This window comes from Oncorhynchus kisutch, linkage group LG4 (genome assembly GCF_002021735.2).
Source record: "Oncorhynchus kisutch isolate 150728-3 linkage group LG4, Okis_V2, whole genome shotgun sequence".
Lineage (NCBI taxonomy): Eukaryota > Metazoa > Chordata > Actinopteri > Salmoniformes > Salmonidae > Oncorhynchus > Oncorhynchus kisutch.
Window position 1 is genome coordinate 46267596 of NC_034177.2, and position 23664 is coordinate 46291259.

The window sequence follows — 23664 nt, forward strand, 5'->3', positions numbered from 1 at the left end:
GACAGCTGCCTCTGATTGGGAACCACACCAACATAGAAATAAAGAAAATAGGTCCTTGGACCTTCACTGGAGGATCCGGGCCACAGATCATCGCCGGAGAAACCAGACCACCGATCATCGCCGGAGGCTCCGGACTGGGAACCGTCGCTGGAGGCTCTGGACTGGGGACCGTCGCTGCAGGCTCCGGACTGGGGACCGTCGCTGGAGGCTCCCTTACTGGGGACCGTCGCTGGAGGCGCCGGACTGGGGACCGTCACTGCAGGTTCCGGACTGGGGAGCCTGCACCGTAGCCTCCTTGCCATGGATCGTCACTACAGGCTCCGGGCCATGGATCATCACTGGAGGCTTCGTGCCATGGATTATCACTGGAGGCTCCCGGCCATGGATTATCACTGGAGGATTCGTGCCATGGATCATCACTACAGGCTCCGGGCCATGGATCATCACTAGAGGCTTCTTGACATGGATCATCACTGGAGGCTTAGTGCCATGGATCATCACTGGAGGCTCCGGGCCATGGATCATCACTGGAAGCTTCGGGCCATGGATCATCACTGGAAGCTTCGTGCTATGGATCAAGAAAAAAACATGTTGACGTTGTCCAGCAGGTGGCAGTATTCCTTTTTCCTTTTATGATTTGAATATTGTACCAGGCATGTTATTTTGAAAGCTTCCAAATATGATTTTTTGGAGGCTTCGTGCCATGGATTATCATTGGAGGCTCCGGACCATGGATTATCATTGGAGGCTTCGTGCCATGGATTTTCACTGGAGGCTTCGTGCCATGGATCATCACTACAGGCTTCGTGCCATGGATCATCACTGGAGGCTCCGGGCCATGGATCATCACTGGAGGCTTCGTGCCATGGATTTTCACAGGAGGCTTCGTGCCATGGATCATCACTACAGGCTTCGTGCCATGGATCATCACTGGAGGCTTCGGCCCATGGATCATCACTGGAGGCTCCGGGCCATGGATCATCACTGGAGGCTTCGTGCCATGGATCATCACTGGAGGCTTCGGACCATGGATCATCACTGGAGGCTCCGGGCCATGGATCATCACTGGAGGCTTCGAACCATGGATCATCACTGGAGGCTTTGGACCATGGATCATCACTGGAGGCTCCGGGCCATGGATCATCACTGGAGGCTCCGGGACATGGATCATCACTGGAGGCTTCGGACCATGGATCATCACTGAGGCTTCTTACGTGGAGCCGGAACAGGTCTCACCGGACTGAGGAGACGTACTGGAAGCCTGGTGCGTTGAGCTGGGGAGACATACTGGAGGTCTGGTACGTGGAACCGGAACAGGTCTCACCGGACTGGGGAGATGCACTGGAAGCCTGGTGCGTGGAGCAGGCACCGGATACACTGGGCCATGGAGGCGCACTGGAGGTCTCAAGCATAGAGCTGGCACAACCCGTCCTGTCTGGATGCCCACTCTAGCCCGGCCAATGCGAGGAGCTGGAATATAGAGCACCGGGCTGTGACTGCGCACTGGAGACATGGTGCGCATCACCGCATAACACGGTGCCCGACCGGTCACACGCTCCCCACGGTAAGCATGGGGAGTTGGCTCAGGGCTAAACCCTGTCTCCGCCAATCTCCCCGTGTGCTGCCCCCCCCCCCCAAAAAAAAATTGGGAGCTGCCTCTCGGGCTTCCGTGCTAGCCGTGACCCCTTGTAAAATTGCTGCCTCCGTCTGCTCCCATGGGAGGCGATCCCTCCCAGCCAGGATCTCCTCCCACATCCAGGATCCTTTCCCATTCAAAATGTCCTTCCACATCCATTCCTCCTGACCTCGCTGCTTGGTCTTTTTGTGGTGGGTAGTTCTGTCACGTCTCTCGTCAGAAGGCATGGACCAAAGCGCAGCGTGGTAAGTGTTCATGATAAATGTATTACTCAAAACACTCAAACAAAATAACAAAGAGTGAAAACCGAAACAGTCTTGTCAAGTGTAGACACTAAACAGAATATAACTACCCACAAAACCCAAACGAAAAAGGACAACTTATATATGATCCCCAATCAGAGACAACGATAGACAGCTGCCTCTGATTGGGAACCACACCAACATAAAAGTAAAGAAACTAGAATGTACTAGTACTACAGCCAGGGAAGGTGAGCATACCTCAGTAACTCATACTGTACTACATCCAGGGAAGGTGAGCATACCTCAGTAACTCATACTGTACTACATCCAGGGAAGGTGAGCATACCTCAGTAACTCATACTGTACTACATCCAGGGAAGGTGAGCATACCTCAGTAACTCATGCTGTACTACATCCAGGGAAGGTGAGCATACCTCAGTAACTCATACTGTACTACATCCAGGGAAGGTGAGCATACCTCAGTAACTCATACTGTACTACATCCAGGGAAGGTGAGCATACCTCAGTAACTCATGCTGTACTACATCCAGGGAAGGTGAGCATACCTCAGTAACTCATACAGTACTAAATCCAGGGATGGTGAGCATACCTCAGTAACTCATACTGTACTACATCCAGGGAAGGTGAGCATACCTCAGTAACTCTGTGTGCACTCTGTGTTCCATGTCTTTGTCCAGGTAAATCCCTCCCCCTTGCTGTACTGTACCTACCTGTGCTGTAGCTATAACTCAGAGAGGGATGTGTCAGCTTTGAATGAAACCTAATCCTTCTTCTCCTTCACTTGCACCCCCGGGGGCTTCGTTTGGCCTGCTCTCTCTCTCTCTCCCCCTCTCTCTCTCTTTCTTTCTCTCTGTATGGTGCTCAGGTGTGCTCTTACATGCTGAGACTCCATGTCATTCCCGCTCTAATCACAGTCAGGGTCTGGAGCAGGTAAGCGCTGATTCTGGAAGCGTACAGGGAAGACTGCTCATACTGTAAGTACTACTACTGTCTGCGTTATGATATGAGAAAGCTACTGTAACGTTGCACGGATCTTATGATACTGATCTGTAATAAGCTTTGAATGGGACATGCTTTTTGTTCTTGAATCATCCCTCTTTTTATCAGATACTCTATTGGGAAATTGGCTTGAGGCAAATCTGGTGCAGTAGATCACTTATCAAATGTAGGTATCCCATAGATCTCAAATATAGGTTTCATACTATTTTCCCCTGAGTTGTTGGCAGTCATTTGGTGTGATGTATTTGAGATAAGACGTCTTGTTTCACTGCCTCTTTGAGGGCTTTTGTGGGACATTCATTCGATTCACACTGTTGGAGAAGATCATATGGAAAACCATATTCTGTTTTCACGCAATTAGCGATAACATAATGCCAAGGAAATATGTACATACTTTGTTCTACAGTATACTGTCCATTAAAACCTACAATATTGCCAACAATCTTTTATATGTGATGTTAAATGACTGCTTGATGTGCATTCAGGCAATGTCAGCTACATTATGTTGGTTAGCTGGCTTTACGTTAAATTCTAGCGACTGTTTTTCACCTGAGATGTGAGTTACTGTATGGATTGGTTCCACGATGCAAGTCGAAGCATAGCCTAAGAGTAAATCCGCATACTATCTCTTGAGGCCCATACATTCCCATTGAGGTTCATTCCTCCCTTGAGGGTTCACTTTTGCAGGGAACAGTGATATACGGCATTGTACATTCCAATGTCGTCCCTTGGGCGTATTATTTTGCTGCCATGCATTGAAAGTCTCCCATTGTGAATTGGCTATACGACCCACAATGTGAGAAAAGTAGCCCATACAATTAGGGAGACGGTGAAATCAGTCACACCACCAACGGCATTAGCAGCCGAGCTAATATCACATCACCAGAATGATCGGAATATTTCCTGATGAAGCAAATGGCTTCTGTGGTATGTGTAAACTTGACTGTTGCAGCCACGTTGTGTTTACAATACATTGCCTCAACATGTGGTGGTTTAGGATGATTAATTTGATCACTCTTCTGGTGTTGAGAATTTTCCTGCGCTGCAGCAAATGCAGATGATTGACATAAATTCACTGAAAACCCACACTAACACACAGTTTCATGTGTTAAACAGCATTGCACTTTGCATGTAGCCTACTTTTGTCCAGCTAATAGCCTAACCACCGATCAAGTAACCTTTTGGACTAAACGTTCAAATCCTGTTGCTGCAGGATTATCTTGCTGTTACAATATACATGTAACTGCCAAAATAAAGGAAACACCAAGATAAAGTGTCTTAATAGGGCGTTGGACCACCACGAGCCAGAACAGCTTCAATGCACCTTGACATAGATACAAGTGTCTGGGAACTCTATTGGAGGGATGAGACACCATTCTTCCACGAGTAATTCCATAATTTGGTGTCTCTCATACTGTAGGTGTTCAATTGAGTTGAGATCTGGAGACAGAAATGGCCATTGCATGTGGTTTACATAATGTTCGTGCTCATCAAACCCCATTCAGTGACCACTCGTGTCCTGTGGATGGGGGCGTTTTCATGCTATATGGGCATAGCCATGATAGCCAAAATAATGGCCTGCCCAGCATGTCTGGACCTATTTATCAGCATGTTGGTGAAACCTTGATTTATCTGTGATAATGTGAATACCCTCACCTACTTGTACTGGTAGAAAGGTCCAGAACATCAGCTCTCCACTCTAAGTCTCTGTTTAAAAAAAAAACTCTGTTCATTTCAGCAGTTCATGTGTTGTTCAATGTCTGACCTATGACCAAGACCTGACTAATTACATTTTGACAGACCCTCTCCCTCCCTTCTCCTTGACAGTGATAACCACTTTGGCCTGGTTCACTGGACCCTTGTTCATTCTTGGACTAAAAAGCACCTCCATTAGAGCATCTCTATTGAGTGTTGCTTCTTTGTCAGGGAAAAGGCTTAATCTGGGTCCAAGTGAACTGAACATGGTGACTCTGTCTTCAAAGTCAAATCAACGTTCATTGGAAATGCTTATGTTTCTAGCTCCAACAGTGCAGTAATATCTAGGAAATATATTGTGTTTTCACACTCTGGGTTGTTTTCTACCACTCAGTAGGTCTGGCAGCCAACGACCTGCAGGATGGTTTCTCTGTTCCTGCTCGTGTGTAAGTCGCATGCACCTTCCTTTGGCACTCTTTGAATTGATGACAGGCAAATCACATGTAGCAGAAAAGGGAAAAAACAGATCCTCAGAGCTATTTGTTTCAACAGGGGCAGGATTAAATTGTCTTGTTTTTGGCAGGAAGAATCTCTTTGCCATTATAGTCCATGAGTCCTCTTTTCCACAAGCGTGTGATCACTTGCTGCACACCGATGGAGAATATTTCCACTTGCTGGCACTTGCTTTCTCTAGCGGGAGACTTTTTTATTTGCATATTTTCCCTAATATTCAAAATGGTGGATATAATTTCAGTCATGTATGGACAACTTCACTATCGTCAAGTAGAAATGTTGAGTGTTCTAAAAAGTGACTTTGGTCGTCTTATGAAGTTGTATTATTTTTGTTTTTTTTATTCGTTTTTATTTCTGTTGAAGAAAATATTTATTTTCATCAAAGACTGCATGTCTTTAAAACAATTTGTAATTGACTTAAAATGTTTACTTAGAAAATGAAAAGAAGAACTACATCTGGCTTGTGTATGATTACAGTGTCTGGATATAATCAACAGCACACAAGTCTTTAATAATGACCTGTAATGTTTACACATGGACAGTTTCCTTTTGTCTGGTTCACTATGCTGTTCATTTGTGAGCATAGGGTTTAAACCCTTCCAAAACAAATAGCACAATGCTCATAATATTATCTTCCATAATCTAGCTATTATAGTGCAGCCTTGACATCATACTTTTTCATTCGGAAATACGGTCTTACATTTAGTGTTAATCTATAATCTATAAACAAACACGAAACAGTTTAAAGCAAAAGAAAAGGATTCAAACATTTTTACTTTCTTGACGCCTCTGACAGTTCAGTTTCTCTGTTCCAGTGCTGGTACCCGGGGCCCTCCTCCAGGAAGACTGTGATGTCAACTCTTGCCACCCCCAGCTGGGGGACCTGATGGTGGGCCGCGCTGCCCAGCTCTCCGCCTCCTCCACCTGTGGACGGAACGGACCCCAGAACTACTGCATCCTCGGATACCTGGAGGTCAGAACTTAAACCTTGATAGGGGGGCTCTGTGGTGCGCCGTTCCTAAATACAAACTAGAGACGTGGTGTTGAAGGCAGTGTTGTCTGCATATGTTTACCTGTCTCTCTGTACCCAGTAGTAATGTCCTAACAGAGATGTTCCACAAACGCAGACAGACAGATTGACAAACGCATGCAGGTACTATAGCTCTGATCCCACTCAAAAAGACATCAGGCTTGCCAGTACCAGGGTTGAGGAGTAACTGATTACATGTAACCTGATTACAAAAAACTGTAACGTTCATCAGTGAATTTACCAGCAAAAAATATGGTAATCAGATTACAGATACTTTACAAAACTAGATGATTACTTATTTGATTACTTTTATAAATTCAAAAAGGATGTTTGCGAGAAAAAATAAATACATTGACGCCTTAGTTTTCTCTATGAAATTTAGCTCAGCATTGAAAAAGTTTGCAAGGGTAAGTTTATTTCACCTGAGTGAGTCTGACCACAAGTCAGCGACCGCTATGATGACACACCAAATGCGTTTGATGGATCCTTTTTGTCTTCTAATGCCTCTTAAGAGAAAAAATAATCCAAAAGTAACTATCAGATTTGGAAAAAACGTGGTAACTGTAACTGATTACATTTAGAAAGTAACCTACCCAAACCTGGTCAGTATTATCTACAGAATTTCAACAGGCTTTAAGCCAGACGTTGAAGGTTAGAATAGTATATAAAGTGTTGTTTTAGAACAACTCTCTCCGTTTGATTGACAGCTCTGTGGCTCGCCCTTAAAATGCCTCATACTGCAGACGTGTCTTGATCTGCTACATTTATAGGTCATTACCTGTCTTTTCCCTGAACATGCTCTGGGACTAATTTTTCTGCTCTCGCTATGATGATTGCGTGTATAGTCCTCTTGCTTCCCCTTCAATTTTCTGTCTTTTTCACTCTCTGCCTTTCTCCCTCACTTTCTGTCTCTCCTTCTACTTATCCTTTTCTCTCTCGCAGCTCTTCCCCCTGTTCTCCCTTGACAGGGTGATAAGTATGTGGGGTGTGTTCCTCTTTTGCATGTCATTTTCTAGTTCATTTTGGTTCTTTTATTTGATTCAATTTCTTATTAGTTAGTCAGAACAGATACATAACAAATGTTGTTCTCTAACTACCGATTGATAGTTGTGAACAACAGTAGAGTCTTAAGGTGCCCTCTGGTTCATACCTTGTCTGACTGAGTTGATTTAATGGGATTATTCCAGTGTTTGTGAATCCTTGTCCTCACACGCCTACCATCGCAAGGAAGTTCTATACACTTTAGTATGATTTGTGGTCTTATAGCTTTATAAGTTACTTTTGTTCGTAAAATACTGCCTCCTTTTGGGGGGGGGGGGGGGGGGGGGGGCAGTTAAGAACTAATTGTAGAACAAAAACTGCAACTTAATCGCTCACTCAGTTATGGGAGTTGTTGCCATGACAAACCAATTAGATGTGTAAAACCACTCTTTTATTTTGAGTAACAAAATGGAAAATGTCCCTTTTTGTCTCTCTCAGGATGAGCAGAAGTGTTTCAAATGTGACTCCAGGCAGCCCTACAACCTCTACAACAACCAAAACAGCCACCAGATTGAGAACGTCATCACCACCTTTGGCCCTGAGCGCAAGATGAAGTGGTGGCAGTCTGAGAACGGTGGGTCTCACTCCAGATGTTGTTTGTATGATAGCCAGGCCTGGGTCAAAAACATAATGTTACTTACGTGAAAGTATTTGAGGTGAGCTTTAGCCTGAGTACCGACAGGGCGAACTACATCACTTGAAAGTATTTGAGGTGAGCTTTAGCCTGAGTACCGACAGGGCGAACTACATCACTTGAAAGTATTTGAGGTGAGCTTTAGCCTGAGTACCGACAGGGCGAACTACATCACTTGAAAGTATTTGAGGTGAGCTTTAGCCTGAGTACCGACAGGGCGAACTACATCACTTGAAAGTATTTGAGGTGAGCTTTAGCCTGAGTACCGACAGGGCGAACTACATCACTTGAAAGTATTTGACGCATGTATTTAAACCAAGTCGGATCATATCAAGAGGTGAGCAAGAATGCTCCCAACACCTTAAGAATGGCTCGGCTAGAGCTTACTATACGATGACAGCTATGGGAAATCCCTTTTTAGGGACTTTTGGACTACACCTGATACAAAAGACCTTGTCCTTGACACCAGTAAATGTATTCTTACAACATTCACTGATACCACTATCCATCCATAACTGTAGGGGTTCATCAAGTCAGTATCCGGCTGGATCTGGAGACTCTGTTCCAGTTCAGCCATCTTGTCCTCACTTTCAAGGTATCTAACACCCCTTGTCTAAGACCTCTCATAGCCAAACCATAACACAGTGTTCCTAACCATTTTCGCTCTGTCTGCACTGCCACTTCCTGCGGTGTGCTAATATTTCCTTTTGTTGACCTTGAAGAGTTTCCGTCCTGCCGCCATGCTGGTGGAGAGGTCCAAAGACTACGGGTACAGTTGGAAGGTGTTCCGTTACTTTGCCGAGGACTGTGCCTCCCACTTCCCTGGGGTCTCACAGGGGCCGGCTGACAGCACCGATGACGTCGTCTGTGACAGCAGATACTCCGCCTCAGAGCCATCTACTGACGGAGAGGTGAGATACACAAACACACACGCGTTCACATTTTGGTCATTTAGCAGACACTTATCTAGAGTGGCTTACACACACACACACACACATGTAAAACGCAATAACCAAACTTATGGCACGTATCTGTGATTCCATTGCAGGTGGTGTTGAAGGCTCTAGATCCAAGCTTTGACATAGAGAACCCATATGCTCCCCATATTCAAGGTTAGACACAGCTCCCATACTTTTCATTGCATTATTACCATCAGTGGAACAATGTAGAATTATACATATATTTTAAAAATAAAAATAAAAACACACACACAAACACACACTTTCACCCATTTGAAATGTTCTCCCCTTCAGAGCAGATCACCTTGACCAACCTGCGGGTCAACTTCACCCATCTGTTCACCCTGGGTGACACCCTACTGGGGCGGAAGAAGAGGAACCCTCAGGAGAAGTACTACTATGCCCTGTACGAAATGGTGGTGCGCGGCAGCTGCTTCTGTAATGGCCATGCCAGCATGTGTATGCCCGTGGATGGCACCCGGGGTGACGTCTTAAATGAGCCTGGCGTGGTGAGAATGGCGCAGAAAGGGAATGTAGCAGTTGTACTGTATCCATAATGGCCACATTGAATCCTGAACGGGTTTTTTTCTTCTTTTTTGGGGGGTTTCTTCGAGTATTGTTTACATATATCTCTGATCTTGCTCTCTTAGATTCACGGGCGCTGTGTATGCCAACACAACACTGTGGGCACAAACTGTGAGAGATGCCAGGACTTTTACAACGATGTCCCCTGGAGGCCGGCCGGCCAATCTGACCCACATGTCTGCAGAAGTAATGCACTTTTAATGGGCTATTTACTATTTGACTGGTGTTTATGCATGAATTGACTGGAATTCAAACCCTTATGTGGAAAATAGTATAGTTGGGAGTGTATTACATTGTATAAGTATTAAATTGGTGTTTGTTTCTTCACTTAGGGTGTAACTGTCACGGTCATTCGGAGACGTGTCACTTCGACATAGACCAGTACCAGGCCAGTGGGGGGGTCAGCGGGGGGGTGTGTGACGGCTGCCGACACGACCGCATGGGTCCCCAGTGTGAACGCTGCCGACCCTATCTCTATCAGGACCCCCAGCTCTCCATGGAAGACCCTCGGGGCTGTATCTGTAAGTCAGCTTCTAGCAGGTTTAGATCTAGATTGGGCTTTTGGTCTAGGCAAAATAATCTGCCAATGATTTATATGAAGTTGTCCCTGTAAGTCTTGTACTACTCCCATGAAGTGCAGTCAATAGATGCCTGCATTGATGTCATCCTATATGAAGCTGTGCATCGATGACGTCATTCAATCTCTCTCCATCCTGTTCTAACGGTGGATCTCATTGGCTCCCTCTGCTCCAGCATGTGACTGTGACCTGACGGGGTCCCTGGATAACGGCCTGTGTGACCCCGTGTCGGGCCGCTGCGTGTGTAAGGAGAACGTGGCGGGGGACAGGTGTGATCGCTGTAAATTTGGCTTCTACGGGTTCAGCCAGGAGGACCCCACTGGCTGCCAGAGTAAGAATCTTTACCAAGAGCCAGATCTGCTTGACTCATTCTATATCTATGGTGGCCTCCCTGTGGTTCATCCCCTCTCTCTGATTGGTCCTCTGTGTTTAGGGTGCAGGTGTAACTTCCTGGGTAGTGTCCTGATCCCCTACCCATGTGACCAGGTGACAGGCCAGTGTGTATGTCAACGCTTCGCCATGGGACCCCTGTGTGACCAATGTCTGGTAGGACCATGTGTCCATGACAACCAGTGTTGTAGCGATGGAGTTGCTTCTTTCTGCCACATTTATTTTGATTTAGCTCTCACCATAAACTTACTGCCACCAACGACCTGATTGATCTCTCTCACTCTATCTCGCTCTTGCTGTCTCGCTCTCTCTCTCTAGCCAGGTTACTGGGGTCTGGGGAACACTGTACACACCTGCTCACCTTGTAACTGTGACCATGGAGGAGCCTACAGCAGCACGTGTGTAAAACATCATTGTACAGTACATAATGACTTCTTAAAGTGGCTGTCCAGTGAAAATCTCACAATTTCACTCATTTTAATTCATTATAGGTCATATTTCATAGAAATCTAGATAGTTACTTCATATATAAATATATACACTACGGTTCAAAAGTTTGGGGTCACTTAGAAATGTGCTTGTTCTTGAAAGAAAATCAAATTTTTTGTCCATTAAAATAAAATAAAATGTATCAGAAATACAGCGTAGACATTGTTAATGTTGTAAATGACTATTGTAGATGGAAACGGCAGATTGTTAATGGAATATCTACATACAGTGGGGCAAAAAAGTATTTAGTCAGCCACCAATTGTGCAAGTTCTCCCACTTAAAAAGATGAGAGAGGCCTGTAATTTTCATCATAGGTACACTTCAACTATGATAGACAAAATGAGGAAAAAAAATCCAGAAAATCACAATGTAGGATTTTAATGAATTTATTTGCAAATTATGGTGGAAAATAAGTATTTGGTCAATAACAAAAGTTTATCTCAATACTTTGTTATATACCCTTTGTTGGCAATGACAGAGGTCAAAAGTCTTCACAAGGTTTTCACACACTGTTGCTGGTATTTTGGCCCATTCCTCCATGGGGCTGTTGCTGGGCAACACATACTTTCAACTCCCTCCAAAGATTTTCTATGAGGTTGAGATCTGGAGACTGGCTAGGCCACTCCAGGACCTTGAAATGCCTTCGTTGCCCGGGCGGTGTGTTTGGGATCATTGTCATGCTGAAAGACCCAGCCACGTTTCATCTTCAATGCCCTTGCTGATGGAAGGAGGTTTTCACTCAAAATCTCACGATACATGGCCCCATTCATTCTTTCCTTTACACGGATCAGTCGTCCTGGTCCCTTTGCAGAAAAACAGCCCCAAAGCATGATGTTTCCACCCCCATGCTTCACAGTAGGTATGGTGTTCTTTGGATGCAACTCAGCATTCTTTGTCCTCCAAACACGACGAGTTGAGTTTTTACCAAAAAGTTCTATTTTGGTTTCATCTGACCATGTGACATTCTCCAAATCTTCTTCTGGATCACCCAAATGCTCTCTAGCAAACTTCAGACGGGCCTGGACATGTACTGGCTTAAGCATGGGGACACGTCTGGCACTGCAGGATTTGAGTCCCTGGCGGCGTAGTGTGTTACTGATGGTAGGCTTTGTTACTTTGGTCCCAGTTCTCTGCAGGTCATTCACTAGGTACCCCCATGTTTTCTGGGATTTTTGCTCACCGTTCTTGTGATCATTTTGACCCCACGGGGTGAGATCTTGCGTGGAGCCCCAGATCGAGGGAGATTATCAGTGGTCTTGTATGTCTTCCATTTCCTAATAATTGCTCCCACAGTTGATTTCTTCAAACCAAGCTGCTTACCTATTGCAGATTCAGTCTTCCCAGCTTGGTGCAGGTCTACAATTTTGTTTCTGGTGTCCTTTGATAGCTCTTTGGTCTTGGCCATAGTGGAGTTTGGAGTGTGACTGTTTGAGGTTGTGGACAGGTGTCTTTTATACTGATAACAAGTTCAAACAGGTGCCATTAATACAGGTAACGAGTGGAGGACAGAGGAGCCTCTTAAAGAAGAAGTTACAGGTCTGTGAGAGCCAGAAATCTTGCTTGTTTGTAGGTGACCAAATACTTATTTTCCACCATAATTTGCAAATAAATTCATAAAAGATCCTACAATGTGATTTTCTGGATTTTCTTTCTCATTTTGTCTGTCATAGTTGAAGTGTACCTATGATGAAAATTACAGGCCTCTCTCATCTTTTTAAGTGGGAGAACTTGCACAATCGGTGGCTGACTAAATACTTTTTTGCCCCACTGTAGGTGTACAGAGACCCATTATCAGCTACCATCACTCCTGTGTTCCAATGGCACATTGTTAGCTAATCCAAGTATATCATTTTAAAAGGCTAATTGATCATTAGAAAACCCTTTTGCAATTATGTTAGCAGAGCTGAAAACTGTTGTTCTGATTAAAGAAGCAATAAAACTGGTTTTCTTAAGACTAGTTGAGTATCTGGAGTGTCAGCATTTGTGGGTTCGATGACAGGCTCAAAATGTCCAGAAACAAATAACTTTCTTCTGAAACTATTCAGTCTATTCTTGTTCTGAGAAATAAAGGCTATTCCATGCGAGACATTGCCAAGGAACTGAAGATCTCGTACAACTGTGTACTACTGCCTTCACAGAACAGCGCAAACTGGCCCTAACCAGAATAGAAAGAGGAGTGGGAGGCCCTGGTGCACAACTGAGCAAGAGGACAAGTACATTAGTGTCTAGTTTGAGAAACAGATCCCTCACAAGTCCTCAACTGGCAGTTTCATTAAATAGTACCCGCAAAACACCAGTCTCAATGTCAACGGTGAAGAGGCGACTCCGGGATGCTGGCCTTCAAAGACAAGGACATTTATAAGTGACCCCAAACTTTTGAACGGTAGTGTATATATTGTGTATATATTTTTAAGTCTTGGACAGAGCTGAAAGATGCAGAAGAGTGTGCTGAAATAGCAGTGGGCCAGATTTGAACCCATGCTGCAGTAGTACATGTGCACTGGAAGCAGCTGCCTAGACCACTAGAATACCTAGGCCACACTAGACCTTTACTTCACTTAACTGACGTAACACCTGGGTTTTTTTTCAGTGAGGTGAAACACTCCTCATCAATCCCATCTGTCCTACTCAATACATTTCTATGTAAACATTCTGAACGTTTCACCTCTGAAACAGAATACACCCCAGGCTAAGCATGTTCTGTCTTGCTCCCTTGTCCAACCTGATTGGCTGTATCTCCCTGTCTGTTATGTCCACAGGTGCTCTTCATTGGACGGCCAGTGTCAGTGCCTGCCAAACATGGTGGGCCGGAGCTGTGGTGATCCTGCCCCGGGACATTTCCTGGCTGCTCTAGACTACTACCTGTACGAGGCAGAGAACGCTGCCCCACTGGAGGGAAAAAGCTCCTCCCCTCTGGTGAGGCCTGAGTATGACATTTGACCTCCAGCATTGTGGCAAATGGCTGTGGATGGAAAGCTTCAGTGTCAAACTTTTGATATTGGATTTTGGCAGCAATTAAAAAACACTAAGTTGATGTCTGTGTGTGTTCCTTCCCCAGTTGAAACCCACAGACCTGCCTGTTTGTGAGGAATACTACAGACAGCAGGGCTATGACATCAAATATCAAAATGGCCGCTTGGTCCTGACCAGGAGAAGCAAAAGACAAGCCAGGAGGAGAAGACAGGGACAGGTACTAGCAATGGCTCAATACCTTACTTACACAGTACTGGCATAGTACTAATTAGTAACTAACACTGGGTTTCTTTCCATCAGAGGTCCATTCCCCTGGACCCAGGCTCAGCCCTCCAGATTGTGCCCCGGGAGAGGACACCAGATGTACCAATCACTTGGACCGGCCCAGGATTCGTGCGGGTCCTGGATGGTGCTGGGCTTAGGTTCACTGTGGACAACCTCCCAGCGTCCCTCGACTACCATCTAGTCATCCGCTATGAACCAGAGGTGAGGGCAACGATAGCAACTAAAATCAAATCTGAAACCATGGAAACACGCTGTAAGTGTTGATGTGTGTTCGTGTGAAATCATTTCTGTGTGAGTTTGAGCTTGTATTTATTGTGCCCTCAAAGTTGGACACTGTGCTTACTTTGGTCTCTGAAGTCGCCAGATGACTGGATGGCCTCTGTGAGCATTGTTCCATTATTGGTTGGTGACGGAGGTTGTCCCACTAGCCCGAAAGGGGAGAAAACCCTCACCATACCTGGGGCTGCCAGGTAAAAGACAACTGCACTCATTAACATAGTATATCACCAATATCAACCTGAGGTCACACCCGAGGTGAATTGTGCAGTATTTACCCCTAAGTCTGATAACATTATGATTGTGTGTTTGTCCCCAGGGTTGCCATTTTGGATACGCCTGTGTGTCTGAACGCGGGAAGAAGATATTATGTGGACATCACTTTTAGGAAGCAGCCCAACTCTAACCCTCAGTCCAGCTCACATACCCTCGTCGACTCAGTGAGAATACTTATCATTTCTATCATAATATCATTTGTCATGGGAGATGTAGTCTTCTGAGGTACCCCGGTTAAACCCATGAACTTCCTGTTTCTAGATGGGTCTGATCCCTAAGATGGAGTCTGTGCAGGACTTCTGTTCACAGAGTGAGCTGGACTCGTTCAGAAGATTCCGCTGTTTTGAGTTGGCTGCTGAGCAGGAGACCCTGCCTGATGTGTGTTATGGCCTCATTGGAAGCCTGTCGGCTCGCATACACAACGGTGCCATGCGTGAGTAAAGCCTGGCCTACTCTAAGCAACATCTCCACACTATCACAGTGTACACTGTGGGTATATACTCATTCTGGCAACAGAAATCAACACTTGTTTTCAGCTAGCTCTGAGCTCTGAGCCCTGAGTGAAGGTAAGAGACTTTGAAAAAAGCCAAAGTGTGTATGGGTAATGCCATTACCTGTGTCTCCAGTTTGCAGGTGTAACATCCAGGGTTCTCATGGCCCCTACTGCAGTAAATTCGGAGGGCTCTGTGAGTGCAAGGCCAACGTGGTTGGCCGCTGCTGTGACTCCTGCGCCCCCCTGAACTTCGGCTTCGGACCCAACGGCTGTGCACGTATGTCACCATGATAACGGCTTCCTATGGTTACATTCTATGGTTACATACCATAATATATATATATATACTTGTGTCATGCACTAAACTTCCCGACTTCAACCGCATCTTTATTTATCCATTATCCAAGTATGTAAAATGAAGTGCTAGGGAGTATAGAGGCCATGCCTTGTGTGTATATATATATATATATATATATATATATATATATATATATGTGTGTGTGTGTTTGAAAAGATGCTGTGAGGTCTTTGTTGTGTTTTGATTGTGACCAAACCTTTTCCTGAACAAGAGAAGATATTCTCTCTCTCTCCATCCCACCTCCCCTCCTCCAGCCTGTGAGTGTGACCGTCGCGGTGCAGTGGCGGAGCTGTGTGACCAGGTCAGAGGTCAGTGTCCGTGTCGTATGGAGGTGGGTGGGCGACGCTGTGATCGTTGCCTGTCTGGGTACTACGGCTTCCCACTGTGTCGGCCCTGTAAGTGCAACGGCCTGGCTGAACTGTGTGACCAGGATACTGGAGCCTGCCTGGACTGCAGGGAGCACTCCACCGGAAACAATTGTGAGAGGTGAAGCCTCTTTCATTCGTTTATTCATTTCCCTATTAGAATCAACCCATATCTATAGCCTGGTTCCATATCTACGTGTGCCGACTCCTCTGATTATCATTCTTTCTACAGTCACATATCTGCCAGTGTGCAGTGCACACAGTGTCAATCAGACTGAACAATGAATGTTGTGTGTTTGGTTGCTCCAGCTGTGTGGAGGGTTACTTTGGTGACCCAGTCTCCAGGGAGCCCTGTAAGCCTTGTCTGTGTCCTGACACTCAGTCCAGTGGACGGTTCTTTGCCAGCACCTGCAACAAGGACCCAGAGTCTGGTAGCCTGACTTGTGACTGCCTGGCTGGACACACAGGTGTGTTTGTATGTTTCTGCATGTGCACTCTTTTCAACATTTGATGAAAGCTACTGGCTAGTTTGACTGCTCAATACTGACCTTTGAACCACGTTTCCCTCCCCGCCCACATTCCATTTAGGTCTCCGCTGCGATGCCTGCTCCGCTGGTTTCTACGGCGGCCTGACCGCACCGGGCGGCGGCGGCTGTGAAGAGTGTCTCTGTAACAACAACATCGACCCTGCTGACAGTGACGCGTGTGACAGTGTGACGGGCGAGTGTTTGCGTTGCCTCCACAACACCCAGGGACCCCGCTGTCAGAGCTGTAAGCCTGGCTACTATGGAGACGCACTGGCCCAGGACTGCAAAGGTATAGCAGGGACACACAGTATCAAAATCGTCATCAAATCCCATGGCTGTTTGGATATGATATGTGGCTATTTATGTGTGTTTTACGGTCTTTATTTTTGTTTGCGTGTTCCCCAGAGTGCTCCTGTGACCGGCAGGGAACGGATGTGACCCAGTGCCCTCTGGGCAGCCCGTGTTTCTGTGACCCGCTGACGGGTCAGTGCCCGTGTCGGGCGGGCGCGGTGGGCACGCTGTGTGACGAGTGTGCCACCGGCTTCTGGAACATTCAGGGAGAGTCCGGGTGCCAACCGTGCAAATGTGACCCTGCTAACTCCTTCAATAACCACTGTGACAAGGCATGGCCTCTATACTCCCTAGCACTTCATTTTACATACTTGGATAATGGATAAATAAAGATGCGGTTGAAGTCGGGAATTTAGTGCATGACACAAGTAATTTTTCACTTATAATTTCACAATTACAGTGGGTCAGAAGTTTACATACACTAAGTTGACTGTGCCTTTAAACAGCTTGGAAAATTCAATGCTACCAAATACTAATTGAGTGTATGTAAACTTCTGACATATTATTCTGACATTTCACATTCACAGGGAATTTTTACTCTGATTAAATGTCAGCAATTGTGAAAAACTGAGTTTAAATGTATTTGGCTAAGGTGTATGTAAACTTCCGACTTCAACTGTATACAGTCAGGTCCAAAATGATTGGCAACCTTGTTAAAAACCTCTTTGGGCTGCAATCCCGTTAACGGGATGATATGACAACAGCCAGTGAAAGTGCAAGGCGCCAAATTCAAAACAGCAGAAATCTCATAATTAAAATTCCTCAAACAGACATGTATTTTATACCATTTTAAAGGTAATCTTGTTGTTAATCGCACCAGTGTCCGATTTCAAATATGCTTTTCAGCGAAAGCCACAGAATAAACACAGCCTTTTTTCAAGCCAAAGAGAGGAGTCACAAAAAGCACAAATAGAGATTAATTTTATCACTAACCTTTGATGATCTTCATCAGATGACACTCATAGGACTTCATGTTACACAATACATGTATGTTTTGTTTGATAAAGTTCATATTTATATCCAAAAATCTGAGTTTACATTGGCGCGTTACGTTCACTAGTACCAAAAACATCCAGTGATTTTGCATAGCCACATCGATTCAACAGAAATACTCATCATAAATGTAGATGATAATACAAGTTATACACATGGAATTATAGATATACCTCTCCTTAATGCAACCGCTGTGTCAGATTTTTTTTTTACTTTATGGAAAAAGCAAACCATGCAATAATCTGAGACGACGCTCAGAAATATAATACAATTAGCCGCCATTTTGGAGTCAACATAAACCAGAAATTACATGATAAATATTTCCTTACCTTTGATGATCTTCATCAGAATGCACTCCCAGGAATCCCAGGTCCACAATAAATGCTTGATTTGTTCGATAATGTCAGTTATTCATGTCCAATTAGCTACTTTTGTTAGTTCGTTTGGTACACCTATCCAATCGCTGGTGCTGGTCGACCATTTCTTCAGACAAAAACTTCAAAAAGTTATATTACAGGTGGAAGAAACATTTCAAAGTACAGAATCAATCATTAGGATGTTTTTATCATAAATCTTTAATAAAGTTCCAACTGCCAGTTCTGCCAGTAAGCTGACTCATTCCCCTCTTATTCAGTCCCACAACACAGTAGAAGCCTCGTTTCTATAGACAGCTGACATCTAGTGGAAGCCCTAGGAAGTGAGTCTTCATTCATATCCCAATGTGATTTCAATAGGGAATGGATTGAAAATAAACCAACCTCAGATTTCTCACTTCCTGTTTGGATTTCTTCTCAGGTTTTTGCCTGCCATATGAGTTCTGTTATACTCACAGACATCATTCAAACAGTTTTAGAAACTTCAGAGTATTCTCTATCCAATAGTAATAATAATATGCATATATTAGCGACTGAGACTGAGGAGCAGGCCGTTTACTCTGGGCACCTCTCATCTAAGCTACTCAATAGTGCCCCTGCAGCCATAAGAAGTTAAAGATGAGCAAAAAAGACTGCATAAAATAATAATGCAGATACTGAGCTATATTGTATGCTCCACATTGTTTGGGAAAATTATATTTTATAGTATACTAATACAATTGCTCGAAGAAAGATTTTGTTTAAAGGGGAGGTCAAAAATATGATTTTCCTGTGTTTTATACACAGTGTACAAAAAATTACGAACACCTTCCTAATATTGAGTTGCACCACCTTTTGCCCTCAGAACAGCCTCAGTTCATTGGGTCAAGGACTCTACAAGGTTGTGTCAAGTTGGCTGGATGTCCTTTGGATGGTGGACCATTCTTGAAACACACGGGAAACTGTTGAGCGACTGTTGATACCTACTACCATAAACCCGTTCAAAGACATTTAAATATTTTGTCTGGCCTAAATGGCACACACACACAATCCATTTCTCAATTGTCTCAAGGCTTTTAAATCCTTCTTTAACTTGTCTCCGTCCTTTCATCTGCACTGATTTGAAGTGGCATCAATAATGGGATCATACCTGGATTCAACTGGTCAGTTCCTGTTGAACATTCATTGTTCCTGTTGTTTACACTCAGTGTATATTTCCACGCTGAGGCTGGAATATTATTGTGAAAATGATGATAATGCACTTTTAGTGTATGTGCTGTTTGAAAAGACTACCTGAAATTTCAGTTTGTTTGGCTTGGTGTTTTTTTTCTTCACCAGGTGTTATAAGTTAATAGACCAACAACAGAGATTTTCCCCTCCTCTCTGCCAAAAACAGCTAGTTTTCAGGTAACACATCCTTCCCGTTAGGCTCCTCCTCTGGGGTTTGAGGTATATGGCCAATATACCACTTCTAAGGGCTGTATCCAGGCACTCAGCTTTGCGTCGTGCCGAAGAACATCCCTTAGCCGTGGTATATTGTCCATATACCACACCACCTCATGCCTTATTGCTTAAATATACACTGAGTGTACAAAACATTAGGAACATCCAGGTGAAAGCTATGATCCCTTATTGATGCCACTTGTTAAATCCACTTAAATAATTTTAGATGAAAAGGAGTAGACAGGATAAAGAAGAATTTTTAAGCCTTGAGACATTTGAGACATGGATTGTTTATGTGGGCCATTCAGTGGGTGAATGGGCAAGACAAACTTGATACTACGAGTGTTACTATTTTTTTGTATGCTCAGAGTCTATAAAACACAGAGAAATCACGTTTTTGACTGCACCTCCCCTTTAAACAAAATCCCTTTCTCTGAGCAATTGTATTAGTGTGCAATAAAATAACAATAATAAAATGTAGCATACAATATAGCTCAGAATTTGTGTAATTGATTTTATACAGTCTTTGCTAATCTTTATCAGGGTTGCCAATAATTATGGACCTGACAGTGTTCTATACTATTCTATGTCAAAGCATGGTACAATGAGATATGTGTTTGTCCGAACTATATAAGTCTTCATATTTGACTCTTTAGGTGACTGGCCATTGCCAGTGTCGTACTGAGTTTGGAGGAAGACAGTGTGATGAGTGTGGGGAAAATCACTTTGGGAACCCTGACCTGCAGTGTGTTTGTAAGTTGTGGCCGAAAGTGATTATTGATAAATGGCTAAGTATTGGGTCTTTTAGATTCTAGCACCACAAAGAGAGACAATAGTGTTTCACTGTAAAATAATAATAATTGACACTTGTCCCTTCCCTCCTTATCACGTCTGCGTAGCCTGCGATTGTAACATGGAGGGTACCGACCGCCCCGCCTGCAACCCATTGACGGGTGAGTGTCTGTGCCGCGTTGGTGTGATGGGCATCTTCTGTGATGAGTGTGCCCCTGGGTATGACCAAGTCTTCCCCGCCTGCCTCCCGTGCCACCCCTGTGCCGTCCTGTGGGCGGACAACGTCACCGACGTCCACCGTGCCGCCCAGAGGATGCGCACCTTCATCCCTCCCCACGGCGAACAGCTGGAGCCTGGACACAGTCGTCAGTTGCAACGAATGCTAGAGATGCACTCCAAGCTGGACTATCTGGGGAACCTGACAGGGAGATCTCTACCTCTGGTGAAAGACGTGGAGAAGCTGTGTGTCATAATCTCGTATGTAAACAGCATTTCTGAATATTGAGCCATGAGGTGAAATGATTTACACTGTACGTTTAGCAGTAATCTTGGAGCTGTACACATTTTTCTTCCTCACAGGAAGCTCAAAGACTCCATAGACCCCAACGCCATCATCGTGGACTCATCATCTCTTCTGAACACTGAGATCGACAACATCCACCACGAGTTCAAGATGCTGTTGGATAACTTAAGGAACAAAATCAGCGAGGCTCCAACACTAGATCTAAAAGAAATGCAGGGTACATAGGGCCATATTGTTTACAAAATAAAATGGAATTCACTGTAACTTCACTGATGTTTCTGATTCGTGTGGACTTTTATTTTGATGCTGATCCAGAGGCCCTGGAGAAGATTCGGAAGCAGCATGCAGACTTCATGGCTGATGAGAAGAAGGTGAAGGAGGCCGAGAGGGCCCTGGAGAACTCCATGGACACACGGCAGGAAATCAAAGACCATCTGTCCAGCTGCAGCATCTTGGGAGACATGGAGGGGCTGGAGAAGAAGGTCAAGGCTCTGAGTGTGGCCAAACTCAACAAAAACGTGAGTGTCCCTTATTGTAGTGCTTGCACTGCATGCATCAATAGAGTGATGCGTTAGCGTGAATGGCAGTCTGTTTCACTTTTTGGTAGTCAGGATATAAACCATGTTACACTCTTTGGCTCCTCCTAGATCTGTGGAGGCCCAGGCGATGAGGAATGCTCCAAATCAGAGTGTGGGGGTGCGCTGTGTCGAGACTTCTTGGGACAGAGAGAATGTGGGGGTCCTACGTGCAAGGGCAGCTTCCCTGTGAGCCACAATGCCACAAAAACAGCTGAGCAAGTAGAGAATGACCTTATCGACCTGCTCCAAAAACTAAAGGACTCCAAGATCAAGGCATGTTCCCAAATACTTATTTCTGCTTTAAAATGAAAAATGATATATTTAATACACAATAGTATATGACACAAGTCTCAATCTCTCCTGTTCAGATCAATGAGGCCAAACAGATGACCCAAGGCACTCATGAGCAGGCAAAGGAGCTACAGAAGAAGATCACTGACAGCAAGGAGAAGTTTAAGAGGGAGAAGAATGACACCAAGGACCTCATCAATAGGGTCAAAGACTACCTCACAGGTCAGTGTGATTGTTGGCTGGATATAAGCTTGAACATTCCATGTAAAGATCCCTTAAAAATGTGATTTGTTGACTTGACTTGTGTGGCCGACTTCTCTGCTAACAGATGAGATGGTGGCGCCAGAGGACATAGAGAATTTGGTCAAGGTTGTTCTGGCCATCCAGCTGCCGGGCTCTCCGGACGACATCCGCTCCATGATCCAGAACATCCGGGGCGTGCTGACCAACTTCATTGATTTCAAGGAGGATCTGAAAAAACTGAAGGACCAAGCCAAGACAGCCCAGGACCTGCTGGAGAAAGCTCAGGCTATCAGGTTAGCCAGTACCATGTTTTTTATATGCGTAACTGTCACATTGTACAAACATGCAGGCTAAATTACCATATTTGTACCACGGTTGTCAATTCATTAGGGACAGAACCAGGGATATTGATGTTACGGATCTCAAGAAAACCATGACGGACATTGAGAATACACAGGACAAGGTCGAGCAAGACCTGGAGAAGGCTAAGGAAAGCAATGGCGTGGCGGACAAGATTATTAAAGAGGTAATTCTCTCTTAACACCTTCCGACTCTCTCTCGCGCTCTCTCTGTCTCTGTCCCTCTACCCATTCCTGCTGGTGCGTATTTGTATTAGTCTCAACATCCATCAGACTCTTTCTCATAACTTGATCTATTTGTCGTGGCCCCCAGATTGAGAAGAAACTGAACAACATAGAGACTAACTTGAACTCTACTAGAACTCCAGAGATGCTGGAGGAGATTGAGGTTCTGAAGAGCAAGACTGAGATGAACAGAGAGCAGGCGGAGCAGGCCAAAGCTGATGCAGATGCAGCCATAGGTGCCACTACTGACGCAGAGACGGTACGTTGTCTCCACTTGATTACCACTACTCACTTACCACTTTGGTGCGATGTCGTGATAGTGTGAGTATAATGTTAAATAGGTATGGGTTTTTGTTTTCCTCTGACTCATTTGCCAGGGGCTTGACAAGGTGACTGCGCTGTTTGATAGGCTAAAGACGGGAAACACAAACCAGACCGATAATGAAGCGGCCAACGAACGCCTGAAGAACATTACTGTGGAGGCAGAGAAAGTCGCAAAAGACATCCAAGATAAAATGAAACAAATTGACGGTAAGTCTCAGGACTTTAAAACAGAGCTATCCAACTCCTATCCTGGAGAGCCACGAGGTGTGCAGGCTTTTGTTCCACACCAGCAGTAACACACCTGTTTCAAAGAATTGACTAATCATGGCCTTCATTTTCTCTTTGTTGCTTCAGACTTGGAGAAAAAGATCCAAGACTTCATCAGAAACAAAGAGGACAAGGCCAAGGAGGTTGCCATGTTGCTGGAGATGGTAGAAGCCCTCCAAAAAGAGATTGCTGCGCGTGTGGATGGTTACATTAACTGTACCTCCTAACACCCCCAAGGTGGATCAAGAGATGATTCAGGGTCACAGACATCTGGACCGCTGCGCCACAAAAGGCCCTGCATCTCAGTGCAAGAGGTGTCACTACAGTACCTGGTTCGAATCCAGGCTGCATCACATCCGGCCATGATTGGGAGTCCCATAGGGCGGCGCACAATTGGCCCAGCGTCGTCCGGGTTTGCCCGGGATAGGCCGTCATTGTAAATAAGAACTTGTTCTTAACTGACTTGCCTAGTTAAATAAAGGTTGAATAAAATAAAATAAAAAGCTCTTGAGTTTTGCGGCTGAATTTGAGAGTGTAGTTCTCCTAACACTCCACA

The 23664-nt window shown here is 44.9% G+C and overlaps 1 protein-coding gene across 2 annotated transcripts; it reads left to right on the plus strand.

Annotated features, from left to right (window-relative positions):
- The first annotated feature begins 2743 nt into the window (after positions 1-2743).
- On the plus strand, positions 2744-23614 carry lamb4 (laminin, beta 4). Of its 2 annotated transcripts, none has more exons than XM_031823108.1 (35): positions 2744-2873; positions 4988-5039; positions 5922-6079; positions 7616-7751; positions 8333-8406; positions 8534-8722; positions 8860-8923; positions 9065-9279; positions 9421-9541; positions 9688-9876; positions 10109-10264; positions 10367-10479; positions 10642-10721; positions 13573-13729; positions 13872-14003; positions 14087-14272; positions 14429-14541; positions 14667-14787; positions 14885-15056; positions 15250-15393; positions 15729-15960; positions 16149-16306; positions 16428-16655; positions 16772-16989; positions 20163-20259; positions 20406-20775; positions 20878-21038; positions 21137-21339; positions 21469-21672; positions 21768-21912; positions 22019-22226; positions 22324-22459; positions 22606-22776; positions 22895-23048; positions 23196-23614. In XM_031823108.1, the coding sequence occupies exons 2-35, from the start codon at positions 5015-5017 to the stop codon at positions 23333-23335; spliced, it is 5370 nt and encodes a 1789-aa protein (XP_031678968.1). In that variant the 5' UTR covers positions 2744-2873; positions 4988-5014; the 3' UTR covers positions 23336-23614. The 2 variants fall into 2 exon arrangements, 1 of the variants encoding a protein (XP_031678968.1); XR_004209747.1 differs by having other exon boundaries at positions 2801-2873; positions 22927-23048; positions 23196-23611.
- Positions 23615-23664: the final 50 nt, after the last annotated feature.

Coding starts and splice junctions, on each gene's coding strand:
- lamb4 (XM_031823108.1), top strand. CDS start 5,015: ATGGTTTCTCTGTTCCTGCTCGTGT. Junction 14,273..14,428: donor TCATCCGCTATGAACCAGAG/GTGAGGGCAACG, acceptor TGGTCTCTGAAG/TCGCCAGATGACTGGATGGC. Junction 21,340..21,468: donor TGGCCAAACTCAACAAAAAC/GTGAGTGTCCCT, acceptor GGCTCCTCCTAG/ATCTGTGGAGGCCCAGGCGA.